Source organism: Brachycentrus maculatus, unplaced genomic scaffold (assembly GCF_059751285.1).
Source record: "Brachycentrus maculatus isolate JH-2025_06_01 unplaced genomic scaffold, ASM5975128v1 h1tg000033l, whole genome shotgun sequence".
Taxonomy (NCBI): Eukaryota; Metazoa; Arthropoda; class Insecta; order Trichoptera; family Brachycentridae; genus Brachycentrus; species Brachycentrus maculatus.
The window spans coordinates 1,387,026-1,403,686 of NW_028280787.1; the positions used below are offsets into that span (position 1 = coordinate 1,387,026).

Sequence of the window (16,661 nt, forward strand, 5' to 3'; positions counted from 1 at the left end):
CACAATATAAAATAGGCATAAAAAATAAGGTAAAAAGCATTTTTAAAGGAAACACATGAGAAAATGTATCTAATCACTATCACAAATATCTTACAAATATATCACTCAATCCTTCCAACAACGTCATATATCAAAAAACAAGATTTTTCAGGAAATCGTTTTTAAAGTTCAAAAATATACTAAAATGTATTAAAAATAAATATCAAGCTACATATTGAACTTTTTACTGTGCAACAGATCTTTTTAGGTAAAACCTGATGGTTTTTTCTCTATTTGAAAAATATTTAGTTTATTTAAAAAAAATTAAGCAATACATTTTCTTCAAAATGCAAAAACAACACTTTCTGCCCTGTAGCGGGTAAATATTAAGTTAAATATATGCCGCTTCTGCTGGGCTATAGTACATTTTCTGGGCATTCCGAAAACATGCACAACTGAGAATTGGCGATTTTTGATTTATGAAGTTCTTGAAAGGAGTGAGCGAGTTGTTCTTCCACCTCCCAGGAGTGGAGTCTTAGAACAACACGACACAGTCCTAGCTGAAGAAGAAGAAGAGGTATTTTTATGGTAGATACATCCGCATGTACCACAGCACCGCAGGGCTTCAGTCCCATCTATGAGAGCGGTTTCTAGTGGATGGTACAATTGTCGGTAATTGTTTACAGCGATTTTCGTATTAATAAAAACTGATTTGTTTAAATTGGAAGAGCGGCGACCCGCCTCCCCCCGCCTCCCCACTCCCTCCCGCTGTGCAATCGGAGGGACGATGCCCCGGTTATGGACCTGTCCACTGAATCAACGCCATATCCTATTTTTTTTTTAAAACCCTTACCGCACCCCAATGGTGCATAGGGCACTGCTTCATATAAACGCAGTGTTATCTCGATCGATTGCACATGAAGGAAAGGTGATCAGCCCTCCACTTCAGGTACCAGTCCAGTGTAATATTGAATAAATGAGTGAAAAAATCACTTGTATTTTATCCTAAATACCTAAATATAATATAATAAATATTATTTTTTGACATCTCATCAAAGATGAAGAAGAATATGGAAGTCTGGGCATTTACGGGGCTGACGACCGTCAAAGGCTGGTTTAAGTGATCACTTTACACACGTGTGACATTCACCAATTCTACCCATTATTGACAACCACACTACTCAAATTCTTGGAAGTTCTATATATATGAACCAATTTAGAAACCTTGTTCTTGAATCACTAGAACTACACTAGAGACATCTATTGGTGAGATGTAAAGAAGCTTTTTACTTAGCAGAAACTCTTGTATTAGTATAAAAAATAATATGAAAATAACTCCTGTAATTGGAGATAATCCAGATTTTGTGAACAAGTATTTGGACACACTCAAAATGTTGTAAATAATAAATATTAATGATTTTACACTATAATATTTATTTCATACTACCCTGGACTGGTCCCTGAAGCGCAGGAGTTATCACCTTGCCTTCATGTAAGTAACGATCAAGATAACACTGCATCAATACGATGCAGTGCCCTTTGCACCATTAGGTGCGGATAAGGGTTAGAAGAAGATTTGAGATCTAACATATCGTCAAATCTTAATTCATGTACATTATATGGATCACTCTTTTGTTTTCCCGTTCTTTCCTCACTCCTTCGTTCTACATATCCAAACCATCTCAACACACCTTTCGCACACCCACATTTTTGTTAGATATCGTTCACTCCTTTCAAGAACGTCATAAATAAAAAAAAATGTTTTTTCAGGAGAACTTTATTAAAGTTTATAAATATAATACAATTTATTAAAAATAAATATTAAGCCACTTATTGAACTATTTACTGTACAACAGATCTTTTTAGGTTAAACCTGGTGGTTTTTTCTCCATTTGAAAAATAATTACTTTATTTAAAAAAAAAATTAAACAATACCTTTTCTTCAAAATGCAAAAACAACACTTTCTGCCCTGTAGCGGGTAAACATTAACTTAAAAATATGCCTCTTTTGCTGGGATATAGTACATTTTCTGGGCATTCCGAAAACATGCACAACTGAAAATCGACGATTGTTGATTTATGACGTTCTCGAAAGGAGTGAGCGATATATTTAAAAAAAAATATGTTCAAAGTTGAAATATTGTAATATCTCGCTTGGTCCATAACGCGTCCCGCCGCCCAGAGGCAATTCAGCGCGATGCACGAGTGTGGCCTTAATAAGGAAGCGAGTCAATCATATCTGGATACATTTCCAACCAAATTCCTACCAGTTTCCCAACGCGAGCTGGTATGGGGGTCGGCCATATTGTTTTCATCGTTTGTCAATTATTGTCTCTGAATTCGGGGCTACCAAAATCCAATGCACCAACCATATCGTACGATAAAACAGCTTTGAAATAAACAGAAAAATAATCTTTTAATATTTTTTTTTTTTATTTTTTTTTTATTCATTTAATATATTTACATTTTTATTTATAACATAATACATTTGAATCATTTATACATATGGAGAACTTTTATAATTCGATTCACTGTGCCTCTCCATAAAAGAGTCTGTGCTCTTGTGCTTGGAAAGGGACTTACACTCGTGGTTTAATGTTATATAGTAAAAGATATAATAGTTTTTTTTTAATATTTTTTTTAAAGATTTAAATGTATGGAGCTTTAATTTTTTTCTTAAGTATTATTATATCATCTATTTTTTTTATTTCTTTAGGGAGTTTATTGAAATGTTTGATTGCCAAATATTTGAAATTTTGCTGAAATTGCTTGGTGTTGCATTTTGGAGTATAAAAATCGTTTGAGAATCTCGATGATAAATTCTTTGTTAAATTTAAATAGTTGTCTAACTAACTAACTAACTAACCATCACGCCGCTTCCCCGCAGGGGTAGGCAGAGAGAATCGAACGCCAAACCACTCGGTCTTTGCAAACATTCTTTGCCTCTTCTACGTTCATGCATCTCCTCATACATACCCGACGATTATTACGACTCCTGACCCGGCCGCTTTCAAGTATTTGACATACCTGATTGTGCCAAGTTTTCCTCGGTCGTCCTCTGCTTCTTTTTCCAACTACATTCGCCTCATAAATTTGTTTAACCGTTCTTTCTTCACTCATACGCTCCACATGTCCAAACCATCTCAACACACCTTTCTTAATTTTATCGATAATGCTTATCTCAGCCTTACATTCTTTCCTTATTTCATCATTCGAACATCTATCAAACATCGTTTTGCCACACATTCGTCTGAGCGATCGCATTTCGACTGCATTCAGTCTGCTTTCATCCTTCTATATATCAATATTAAATAGTTGTCACCCTTTAGTATTTGAAAAACTGCGGTTTTTTTATAAATGGATTCTATATTTGGGACTTGAAATTTTTTAAATAATAATTTCTTGTAAATCCTACCAAATTTCCATTTACTATTAATGTTTTCATTTTTCATCATTTAAACTTCGTGAAAATAAATAAGTAGATTGGCGGGCTTATTGCTAAAAAGCAATATCTTCCAACCAATCAAAAACAGACTAGTGATATCACTAGTGGTCAAAACGTTTGATGCCATATCGCTCACTCCTTTCAAGAACGGCATAAATAAAAAAACTTGATTTTTCAGTAGAACGTTTTTAAAGTTTAAAAATATAATACAATGTATTGAAAATAAATATCAAGCCACTTATTGAACTTTTAACTTTGCAACAGATCTTTTAAGGTAAAACCTGAAGGTTTTTTCTCCATTTGAAAAATATTTATTATATTAAAAAAAATAATTAAAAAATACCTTTTCTTAAAAATGAAAAAACAAAACTTTCTGCCCTGTAGCAGGTAAATATTAAGTTAAAAATATGCCTCTTTTGCTGGGATATAGTACATTTTCTGGGCATTTCGAAAACATGCACAACTGAAAATTGTCGATTTTTGATTTATGACGTTCTTGAAAGGAGTGAGCGATATATAGCTATTTTATTCAAATTAAACACTTGAATAATCCACTTTATCGAGTTTTATTTTATTTACGACTAGTTTCGAAAACAACAATTGTTTTCATCTTCTGGTACAAATTAAAATTAATTGAGTTTTAACTTGTACCAGAAGATGAAAACAATTGTCGTTTTCGAAACTAGTCGTAAATAAAAATAAAACTCGATAAAGTGGATTATTCAAGGGTTTAATTTTAATAAAATAATCATGTCATTCCACAAAGTTAATGCCGAACCAATAAACCATACATGGCTTATATATTAATTGTTTAAACACAGATTTTGTAAGTCTAATAAGCTGTATTTTATTAACAAAAACACATAAAAAATTAATATCGTGACAATTGTTTCGACTAGTTATGGCATTTTCAAACGCCATAACGGATGTGCTAATAAAATACAACTTAGTAGACTCAAAAAATCTGTGTTTGATTTAAAATTAATACATAAATTAAAATGGAGTTCTACAAATTAAACGCCAAATCAATAAATACCATATATAGCTCGTCTGTCCAAATTTAAAACACAGTAAGGGACATTTTTTTGTAGTACGTTATTTTTGCATTTTTGGGCTAAGTAGAGTCTATATTATTTCGAGAAATAAAAATACTTTGTGTTCTGATCCACTCACATTTTTACTAACCAACTAGTTTCGGCAACAACCTGTTGCCCTCTTCAGGGTTTTATTTATTACTAATAACACAAAGTATTTTTATTTCTCGAAATAATATATCAATATGATCTACAAAGTTAATGCTTTCAATATTCAAAACATAAGTAGAGTCTACTTAGTCCATAAATGCAAAAAAAACGTACTACAAAAAAAATGTTCCTTACTGTGTTATTTGGACAGCCCTCAGAGGGTAGATAGTACTTGAACATTTAAAAAATTAGCCTAAATTACAAATTGATGATAATAAAGAAGACAAAAGAAGAAGGGAGTTTAGGGAAGGAGGTAGAGGGAAAAACTAAGGGAGGAGGTTTGATGGACAGTTAGGATTCTAATTACAGATAGTAATATCAATATATTTATAGATATAACAGTTTTTGGACATAAAATGATTAATATTAGATATAGTAATAAGTGATTTGTCAGCCTTCGTAGTGTAATGGTCAGTACGCTCGGTTACCGTACTGGAGGTCCCGGTTTTGATTCCCAGAGGGGGGTCAAGTAAATATAAGTGTTTTTTTCACTCTAATATTAATTCTATATTACCCTCTATATTACCTGGTACCTGAAGCAGAGGGCTGATCACCTTTCCTTCACGTGGTAACGATCAAGATAATACTGCGTTTAAATGATGCAGTGCCCTATGCACCATTGGGGTGCGTATAAGTATTTGAGTAATGGGCAGAATGGCGAAAAAATAGGCAAATATTGATGATGATGGAAAGGCATATCGCTCACTCCTTTCAAGAACGTCATAAATAAAAAAACGACAATTTTCAGTTGAGCATGTTTTTGGAATGCTAAAAAATGTACTATATCCCAGCAAAAGAGGCATATTTTTAACTTAATATTTACCCGCTACAAGCAGAAAGAAAATTTTTCGCATTTTGAAGAAAAGGTATTGTTTAATTATTTTTTTAAATCTACTAAATATGTTTCAAATGGAGAAAAAACCTTCAGGTTTTGCCTAAAAAGATCTGTTGCACAGTAAAAAGTTCAATAAGTGGCTTGATATTTATTTTTAATAAACTGTATTATATTTTTGAACTTTAAAAACGTTCTCCTGAGAAATCAACTTTTTTTTTATTTATGACGTTCTTGAAAGGAGTGAGCGATATAGGCAAATGCACATGACTTTTAAACGAAAATAGGCGAACGCATTTGATTTCAAAGGACAATAGGTAAATGTAGATGAATTCAAAGGGAAATTAGGGGGACGAATATAATTTTTAAAGGAAAATAGCCAAATGCGAGACGATACTGTTTTTTGTGTGTGTGTCTGTGTGTTTTGTGTGTGTATGTATGCGTGTATATGACACACAGATACAGATACACACGCACACTTGCATGACCAGTAAACTATGATAATCCGAACAATTGTCGTGAGACTCAAAGGAAATCCTTGCGTCCAGTTATTTAAAGTGTACGTAACATTCGCTTACGTGTATTGGTTTCATTTGTATCTGGATCATATGTATGTGAAAGAGGAGTTCTGGGTACATACGGACATATGTGTGTATATATTTATATAAATATATAAATATATATATATAAATACTAAAATTTAGACTTCACATATCGCTCACTCCTTTCAAGAACGTCATAAATCAAAAATCGACAATTTTCAGTTGTGCATTTTTTCGGAATGCCCAGAAAATGTACTATATCCCAGCAAAAGAGGCATATTTTTTATTTAATATTTACCCGCTACAGGGCAGAAAGTGTTGTTTTTGCATTTTGGAGAAAAAGTATTGTTTAAATATTTTTTTAAATAAACTTAATATTTTTCAAATGGAGAAAAAACCTTCAAGTTTTACCTAAAAGGATGTGTTGCACAGTAAAAAGTTCAATAAGTGGCTTGATATTTATTTTATAATACATTGTATTATATTTTTAAACTTTAAAAACGTTCTCCTGAAAAATGAAGTTTTTTGATTTATGACGTTCTTGAAAGGAGTGAGCGGTATGGTGTTTGAAAAAGGTGATCCCGAAATTTCATACAAAACGCAGTCATTTTCTTTTAACGACATTTTGAGTGTGTCCAAATACTTATCTGGATAATATCCAATTATGGAATTTATTTTTTATATTATTTTTTCATATCTCAATACGGATAAAGAATAATATGGCATTTACGGGACTTACGACCGTCATAGGCTGGCTATTCACCAATTCTACCCATGATTGACAACCACACTTTTAAAATTATTTGAACTTCTAGATATAGCGAGTAAATATAAATATATATATATATATATATATATATATATATATATATATATATATATATATATATATATATATATATATATATATATATATATATATATATATATATATATATATATATATATATATATATATATATATATATATATATATATATATATATATATATATATATATATATATATATATATATATATATATATATATATATATATATATATATATATATATATAATTTTTTTTTTTTTCTTTAAGTAATTCGGCAGTCACTTTGTATGGTATTTAATACCCATTTCCTCTTTTCATTTAAGTTTTACTTGGTAAATACCACTATTACTTAAAATCTATTGCTTTTAAATCATGCGTAATGCATCGAAACGCGTGTCACAGTAGATTTTAAGAAACACTGGTATTTACTAAGTAAAATCTCAATTAAAAAATAAATTATTTTTGTATCCTATGTCAGTGATAGGCCTAGTCTCCTCCTATGCAGCAGTTACGCTAAAATCGCTTAGATCTGTTAAATCCTAGCACAGACTCCATTAGATTTGATTTTCTCTTCCGTCACACGTTCATTCAGATGATATTACCATCAATTCAACTACTAGGTCCAACGATGCGACAACTCTCTTAATGTACGCAAATATTTTTATGAACCAATTTTGAAACATTGTTCTTGAATCACTGGAACTTCACTAGAGACATCTCGGCTGTCCAAACTCAAAACACAGTAAGGGAAATTTTTTTGTAGTACGTTTTTTTCCATTTTTGGACTAAGTAGATGCTACTTAGTCCAAAAATGCAAAAAAAACGTACTGCAAATAAAATATCCCTTACTGCGTTTTAAGTTTGGACAGCCGATCTGTTGGTGAGATGAAAAGAAGCTTTTTATTGAGCGGAAAAAAAATCATTTATTAGTATGCGAGGTCCGAATCCTGGATTATAATCACACACATGAGAAACGCCAGAAAATATCATTTTCATTTTTATTATTTAAGCTTATAATTTGACCAGATTATTTTTTTACAACATTTAGAGTGTGTCCAAATACTTGTTCATAAAATCTGGATTATCTCCAATTACAACAGTTATTTTCATATTATTTTTTGACATCTCATGAAAGATGAAGAATTATATGAAAGTCTGGGCATTTACGGGGCTGACGACCGTCATACGCTGGTTTAAGTGATCACTTTACACACTTTTTTGATGATTTTTAAAAAAATATATGAAAATAACTTCTATAATTAGAGAAAATCCAGATTTTGTGAACAAGTATTTGGACACACTCAAAATGTTGTAAGAATAATGGTGTTTCCAAAACTTAGGAGTTATTTTTATATAATTTTTACATCTCGCTATAGACGAAGAAGAAAGTCTGAACATTTACAGCCTTTATGACTTAGTTCTAAAAATCACAGTGTAAAATCACAAATATTTATTTTCACCCCCCCTGGGAATCGAACGCGGGACCTCCAGTACGGTAGCTAATCACGCTGACCATTACACCACGGAGGCGGATATTCCATTTTATTTCTGAAGCTAGCATATATTATACTTATATAAATTATTATGTAGGTACACTTAATTTACACACACACACATATATATATATATATATATATATATATATATATATATATATATATATATATATATATATATATATATATATATATATATATATATATATATATATATATATATATATATATATATATATATATATATATATATATATATATATATATATATATATATATATATATATATATATATATATATATATATATATATATATATATATATATATATATATATATATATATATATATATATATATATATATATATATATATATATATATATTAACATCTCCTTACAGTAAACAATACATTTGTTTTTAAATTCTTTCAGACTCTTTTTATTCTTCATACATTCAGGCATCTCATCATACATTTTCAAACCCTAAATACATTGAACAATTTTGCGTTTCGGTTTTTTCAACAATGGCAGTCTTATTTTATCCTTATCTCTAGTAATATGTTCATGACACTTTTTACAATAAAACAGTATATAAATATGTTGTATTTTTCTGAAATGCGAGAAAGCCGAGTACCTAAAGGATTACCACTCGAATCCCTTTACAATAAGTCAGTGTGGAGAGTTAAAAGGACATTCTGAGAATCGTGAAATCTGGACTCCTTAAAACATAATACATCCTTAAGTATGTGCAAATTCTGAAAGTACACGGTGATCGGAAACGTGCCTTAAAAATAATTTTTAATTTAAGGTTTACTTGGTAAATACCACTTTTTCTTAAAATCTTTCGAATCGCTTAATGAAAAAAAATGAATATATATATATATATATATATATATATATATATATATATATATATATATATATATATATATATATATATATATATATATATATATATATATATATATATATATATATATATATATATATATATATATATATATATATATATATATATATTATTTTTTTAAATATTGTTTTCTTCTTTTCTTTGAGTTTAATCACTATATCTAGAAGTTACAATATTTTTAAAAGTGTGGTTGTCAATCATGGGTAGAATTGGTGAATGTTACACGTGTGTAAAGTGATGTCCAAATACTTGTTCACATATATGGATTATCTTATTCTTCTTTATCCTTGATGAGATATCAAAAAATAATATGAAAAATAACTTCAATAATTGTGATTTTTCCAGATCTGTGAACAAGTATTTGGACGCACTCAAAATGTCGTACACAAATATTTCTCTTTTATCTAAATGTCGTAAAAAAAGGGACTTGCCCTCTCTGTGACTCGTTATGCGAAATGTCGCTCGTTAAGGGAGAGACTTTTTCACATTCTTATTCGCTCGTTATGCGATATTATTTTTTAAATTTTATTATTTCTGAATTAGCTTTTATTAATAATAAATAAATAAAACCCTTATCCGCACCCCAATGGTGCATAGGGCACTGCGTCATATAAACACAGTGTTATCTTGATCGTTTTACACATGAAGGAAAGGCGATCAGCCCTCCGCTTCAGGTACCAGTCCAGGGTAAATTGAATAAATATGACAGTGAAAAAATCACTTATATTTATTTTACCCCTCTTGGGAATCGAACCCGGGACATCCAGAACGGTAGCCGAGCGTGCTGACCATTACATTACGGAGGCGGAGGGGTAGCTTATATTACATAAAATAATTTAGTACATCTACATATATATATTTACATTTCCTTACAGTACACAAATCATTTATTTTTAAATTCTTTCATACTCTTTTCATTCTTCATACATTCAGGCATCTCATCATACATTTTTAAACCCTTATACATTAAACAATTTTGCGACTCTATTTTTTTCGTAAATGGCAGTCTTATTTTATTCTTTTTTCTAGTTAAATGTTCATATTATGATAGGTGCTGTAAAAGAAAATGACTGCGTTTTGTGTGAAATTTCGGGATCACCCTGTTGTCACAGAATTGACCTTTTCCAATGATACCCTTCCAGAATTTGAGTAAAAACAGGTTCTTGAATGCAAAATCCCCCCGTATCTAAACTAAATACAGGCTCGTGCCGTCGCCCATCAGTGTAATGACCTCGTAATGCTGTCCCGGCCGGGATCCGAACGCGGGACCATAACTTCCCGTATCGCTCTCTCCACCACACCACTCTCCAAGCGACCCGGATGATGGAATTGATAGTGTCTCCGAAACGCGCACCAAAACACAAACCCCTTCCCCGTTTTATATATATTTTTATTATTATTTGAGGCGAAGATTGTGTGTTAATACTGATTGGTGTGGCATTCTATTCTCTCTACCTACCCCTGCGGGAAAGCTTTTCGGTTATATACTGACAATTACATAAATGGTAAATATGTTTAAAATATCGCTCACTCTTTTCAACATCGTCATAAATCAAAATACTTGATTTTTCAGGAGATCGTTATTTAAAGTTTGAAAATATAATACAATGTATTAAAAATAAATATCAAGCCACTTTTTGAACTTTTTACTATGCAACAGATCTTTTTAGGTAAAACCTGAAGGTTTTTTCTCCATTTGAAAAATAATTCGTACGTTTAAAAAAATAATTAAACAATACCTTTTCTTCAAAATGCAAAAACAAAACTTTCTGCCCTGTAGCGGGTAAATATTAAGTTAAAAATATGCCGCTTTTGCTGGGATATAGTACATTTTTTGGGCATTCCGAAAACATGCACGACTGAAAATTTACGATATTACCATATTATATTGACATATTATAGCCGCTATTACCGAAAACCGGCAATGCACACCATAGTTGGTATCGTTACCAAACTTCATCTTATTTTTATTGTTGAATTTCCGACATTTTTGGTTTGGCATTGTTACATCGATCGGTTTCCTCGTATTGGATGATGTTGATCGTGATTTAAATCCGAATGACTAATTGTTTTTAGCGAACTATTCATAAATCTTTGGCAGTTCCCAAATTTTGATGATCCGAAGCAATCCGTCTTTTTAATGACATCATCTACAATATCACGATTTTATATACAGGGTCTATCAAAACGCATGGTACCCAATGAAAAAAAAAACATCAATTGATTTGGTACTCACTTTGTGGTAAAATCTATCCATTTTTACTATCAAGTTTTACTTTATTTTTGACATGATACATATTTACAACATTTTGAGTGTGTCCAAATCTGGATTATCTCCAATCAAAGGAGTTATTTTTCATATTATTTTTGACATCTCATCGAAGATGAAGAAGAATACGGAAATAATCCAGATTTGTGAACATATATTTGGTCACACTCAAAATGTTGTAAAATAAATTATCTGTTCAAATTAAAGGCTAAAATTCGTTTTCGGAATGCCCAGAAAATGTACTATATCCCAGCAAAAGCGACATATTTTTAACTTAATATTTACCCGCTACAGGGCAGAACGTGTTGTTTTTTGCGTTTTGAAGAAAATGTGTTGCTTAATTATTTTTTTAAATATACTAAATATTTTTCAAATGGAGAAAAAACATTCAGGTTTTACCTATAAAGATCTGTTGCACAGTTAAAAGTTCAATAAGTGGCTTGATATTTATGTTTAATACGTTTTATTTTTTTTTAACTGTAAAAACGATCTCCTGAAAAACCAAGTTTTTTTATGTATGGCGTTGTTAAAAGGAGTGAGCCATATTTAAACCGAGAAAAAGTAACGAATACCATACCGAAGAGTAACAGCAACTTATCAGTCACTTTGTAACATAATTTGTACATGAATTAGAAAAATAAAATAAACAAAATTTAGTTTTCTGTATATCCTTATGTTTTCAGACACCGTATACTTGAAATATACGATAATTATATATGATTTTAAATGATAATGTTTGTTCGTTTTACGCTAATAAGCTTTATTATTTATTTTGATTGTAAAAAGTGGGAAATACCTTCAAACTGAATATTTAAATTCAAATTTAACCAGTCATTTAAACGTTTCATGTTTTCTTGCCCTTAATATATTAAAAACCCTTATCCGCACCCCAATGGTGCATAGGGCACTGTGTCTTATAAACGCAGTGTTATCTTGATCGTTTACAGATGAAGGAAAGGTGATCAGCCCTCCGCTTCAGGTACCAGTCCAGGGTAATGATGAATAAATATTACAGTGAAAAAATCACTTATATTTATTTGACCCCCCCCCTGGGAATCGAACCCGGGACCTCCAGAACGGTAGCCGAGCGTGCTGACCATTACACTACGGAGGCGGACAAAATTATTATAATATATTAACACAAGAAAATTTTCCATTTTGCTGTCACATATCGTGTCAGTCCAATTATAGAAAAATTAGCACTTCTTTACCCTCTCAGAACACATATTATTTAAAGATAATATGTTAGAATAATATTTTTTAACAGTACAGTAAAACCCCGATATAACGGACTAATTTGGGGGAGGTGGTGTCCATTAAAGTCTTAAGTCCGTTATATAAAAATAGGTTTAAAAAAAAAAGATATATGTTGAAATAGTGAAATAAGGAAGGAATACAAAGCTGAGATAAGCATTATCGATAAAATTAAGAAAGGTGTGTTGAGATGGTTTGGACACGTAGAACGAATGGGTGAGGAAATAACGGTAAAACAAATTTATGAGGCGAATGTAATTGGAAAATAGAGCAGAGAAAGACCGAGAAAAACATGGCGCGATCAGGTATGCCAAGTACTTGAATGTGGTCAGGTTAGGAGTCGTAATAATCGGCGGGTTTGTATGAGGAGATGCATGAACGTGGAAGAGGCGAAGAATGTTTGCAAAGACAGAGTGGTGTGGCGTTCTATTCTCTCTGCCTACCCTTGCGGTGAAGCGGCGTGATGGTTAGTGTTAGTTAGTTAGTTAAAAAACGATTTTTTCAAATTTAAAATTTGCTTTCGGTAATCCTGCTTTGAAAAGAGAATCTAGTTTTGTTTAAACTTTTGAAGTTTACTGTTTTTTTTATAATCAACTCTCTTTAATTACAAAAATGCATATAATATAGTTTTACTTGTAAATATATAGTGAAACTGGGTACAGTCAGCCATAAGGCAGATCCAGAAATTGGTCACAGTTAGCAACTGGTTATAATCAGCGAGTGGGTATAGTTATCAAATGGGCACTATTCTCAATACACAGTTAACAACTGGACTCAGTTAGCATGTGAGTACTGTCAGCAACTAGGTAAAACTAGAAATTAGGCACAGTTAGCGACTGTCAGCGACTGATTGAACTAGAAATTGAGCACAGCTAGCAACTGGGCAATACAGAAATTAGGCACATACAAACAATTAGGTGCAGTTAACAACTGCGCATACGGCAACTGGGCACAGATAGCAACTAGGCAGAACCAGCAATTGGGCATAGTTAGCAACTGGGCACACTTAGCAACTGGGCACAATCATCAACGACTCACAAGAGCACTGTCATGAAATCAATGATATATGTAGGAGTTCCAAAAAATTGAGTAGTGTGGTTGCCAATCATGGTTAGAATTGTGAATATTGCACGTGTGTAAAGTGATCACTTTATCAGCCTATGACAGGATATAAACTCAGCCTTCTATATTTTTCTTCACCTATGTTGGTATGTCAAAAAATGTAATTTTTAGTATGTATTTTTAAAAGTATGTGAAGTATATTTTTAAGAGTTTCTGCTCAATAAAAAAGCTTCTTTTCATCTCACCAATAGATGTCTCTAGTTAAGTTCTAATGATTCAAGAACAACGTTTCGGAATTGGTTCATATATATATAGAACTTCCAAGAATTTGAGTAGTGTGGTTGTCAATAATGGGTAGAATCTACTAATAAAATACTCATACTCATAAAATACTTTCTGCTCAATAAAAAGCTTCTTTTCATTTCACCAATAGATGTCTCTAGTGAAATTCTAGTGATTCACGAACAATGTTTCGAAATCGGTTCATATATATAGAATTTCCAAGAATTTGAGTAGTGTGGTTGTCAATAATGGGTAGAATCGGTGAATATAACACGTGTGTAAAGTGATCACTTGAACCAGCTTATGACGGTCGTCAGCCCCGTAAATGCCCAGACTTCCATATTCTTCTTCATATTTGATGAGATGTCAAAAAATAATATGTATTTTTAAATGTTTTAATTTTTTATTTTTGCACACGCATAAAGGCTTAAGTATTTTTTTCAAGCGTGGAGCTGTTTTCCATATTTCTTACGGAATGTCTAATTGATAGTACATCTGCGTTGTTCATTTGAACAATTATCGCAAGTATTGTTATTGTAGGAATGAGCGGAGGCGTTACAAACTTATTTTACTGTGTGGTAGACATGGGTAATCGAATAAAATAACCGAATTAAGAAAACAAAAATTAAAAAAAGTCGTTACTTAATTCAGTTTTTGGATTAATTGAAAGCTGTCCCATCGTATGCCCAGATCTGATATAGAAGCATCTAGGCTTCCTGACAGATCTGCTCTTGCAAAGCAATTTTTTTTAACTAAGTTACGAAATTTATTGAAAATGTGAAACAATATAAAATTGTATTCCGATTTTACTGTGAATTTACATTTAAAAGCTTTCAATATACCTGTCACTGCCAATCTAAATAAATACAAGTTTGTAAATCCGTCACCAGATTTTCTAGAAGTACCCCGGTGTAGGCAGTGAAAGGGATTAGTATTTAGTTCAATTAGTCAGCTAGATCCGATTCCGACCCGACGTTGGCCAGTACACAGATGACCACAACCCCGACCAGCACAGCAGACAGACAGATAAGGGTTTGAAAATAAATATTTATATTATTTACACATTTTTTTAATTACATTTTTTTTAAACATAATGAAAACAAATATTCGATCATTTAAAGGTAATTGCGCCAATCAGTGCTCACATTTTGCTGCGTATCGCGTATTTCTAGTTCCTGGTGTATTTGACAATTCGCCACCAGAAATGTTAGCTGGAAAGAAATATAAACCGAGAAAAAGTAACGAATACCGTATTAATCGAGTAATCGAATAAGTGACAGTTAGCTTTTAGTCACATCCCTAATTTATACTTATATAACTGTGTGGGATAATTTAAATTTAAGGAGAAAAACACCATTTTACGTAGAGTTTAATGATGCGTCAAAAATTAATAATGATTTGTTTTAAAATAATGCGAGATGAGTCATTCCATCAAATGGGATTATTATTAACGTTACCTACGTATTTTTCGACACATAAAATTAACACCGTTATTATTAGCGCCCACGTGTGGCGAACATATGCTGGTGTTCTTAGATTACATGTAAATTTAGATTTTTAACATAACGAAATTCTCGCGGATGCGTCCACTACCTGTCATCTAGCACACGAAAAAATCTTTGGGATAAGACGGTTTTTGCAAGAGGTCATTGATATTTGTTTGATACTCGTGTGTAAAGTGATCACTTAAACCAGCCTGTGACGGTCGTCAGCCCCGTTAATGCCCAGACTTGCATATTCTTCTTCATCTTTGGTGAGATGTCAAAAAATAATATGAAATATTATCAACAACATTTTGAGTGTGTCCAAATACTTGTTCACAAAATCTGGATTATCTCCAATTACAGGAGTTATTTTCATATGGCTATTAAAATATATATATATATATATATATATATATATATATGTATATATATATATATATATATATATATATATATATATATATATATATATATATATATATATATATATATATATATATATATAATAAAATAATAATAATAAAACCCTTATCCGCACCCCAATGGTGCATAGGGCACTGCGTCATATAAACGCAGTGTTATCTTGATCGTTTACACATGAAGGAAAGGTGATCAGCCCTCCGCTTCAGGTACCAGTCCAGGGTAATATTGAATAAATATGACAGTGAAAAAATCACTTATATTTCTTTTACCCCCCTTGGGAATCGAACCCGGGACCTCCAGAACGGTAGCCGAGCGTGCTGACCATTACACTACGGAGGCGGAAATATATATATATATATCTATGCAAAATCTGGTAAATTGTTTATGCCGTTCTTGATGGATGTTATCTTTCTAATTGACAGCTTTACTGGCATCTCTCGGACAGCTGGATGGAAGAAGGCAGCCAACCATACCCGCTTTGGACTATTCAAGATACGTCAAAAGGTAAATAAAAAATCAATTACTAACTAACTATATGGAACAAAGGCAAAATAAAGGAATGGGTGAATGATCAAGAGTTAATTTTATGAAAATTGTAAAATGTTTATATTCTTAATTTTTCTCTCT

General features: G+C 31.6%; 2 protein-coding genes across 5 annotated transcripts in view; both read left to right on the forward strand.

The window, feature by feature from the left end:
* Positions 1-16,661, forward strand: part of LOC148312752 (uncharacterized) — a 518,102-nt gene that overhangs the window by 484,396 nt on the left and 17,045 nt on the right. The window lies entirely within an intron of this gene.
* Positions 1-16,661, forward strand: part of LOC148312755 (zinc finger protein castor homolog 1-like) — a 195,965-nt gene that overhangs the window by 154,000 nt on the left and 25,304 nt on the right. For all 4 annotated transcript variants that reach the window (XM_088273839.1, XM_088273832.1, XM_088273852.1 and 1 more), the window contains exon 11: positions 16,457-16,538. In XM_088273839.1, the coding sequence (XP_088129965.1) occupies positions 16,457-16,538 (82 nt within the window). The remainder of the gene's footprint in view (positions 1-16,456; positions 16,539-16,661) is intronic.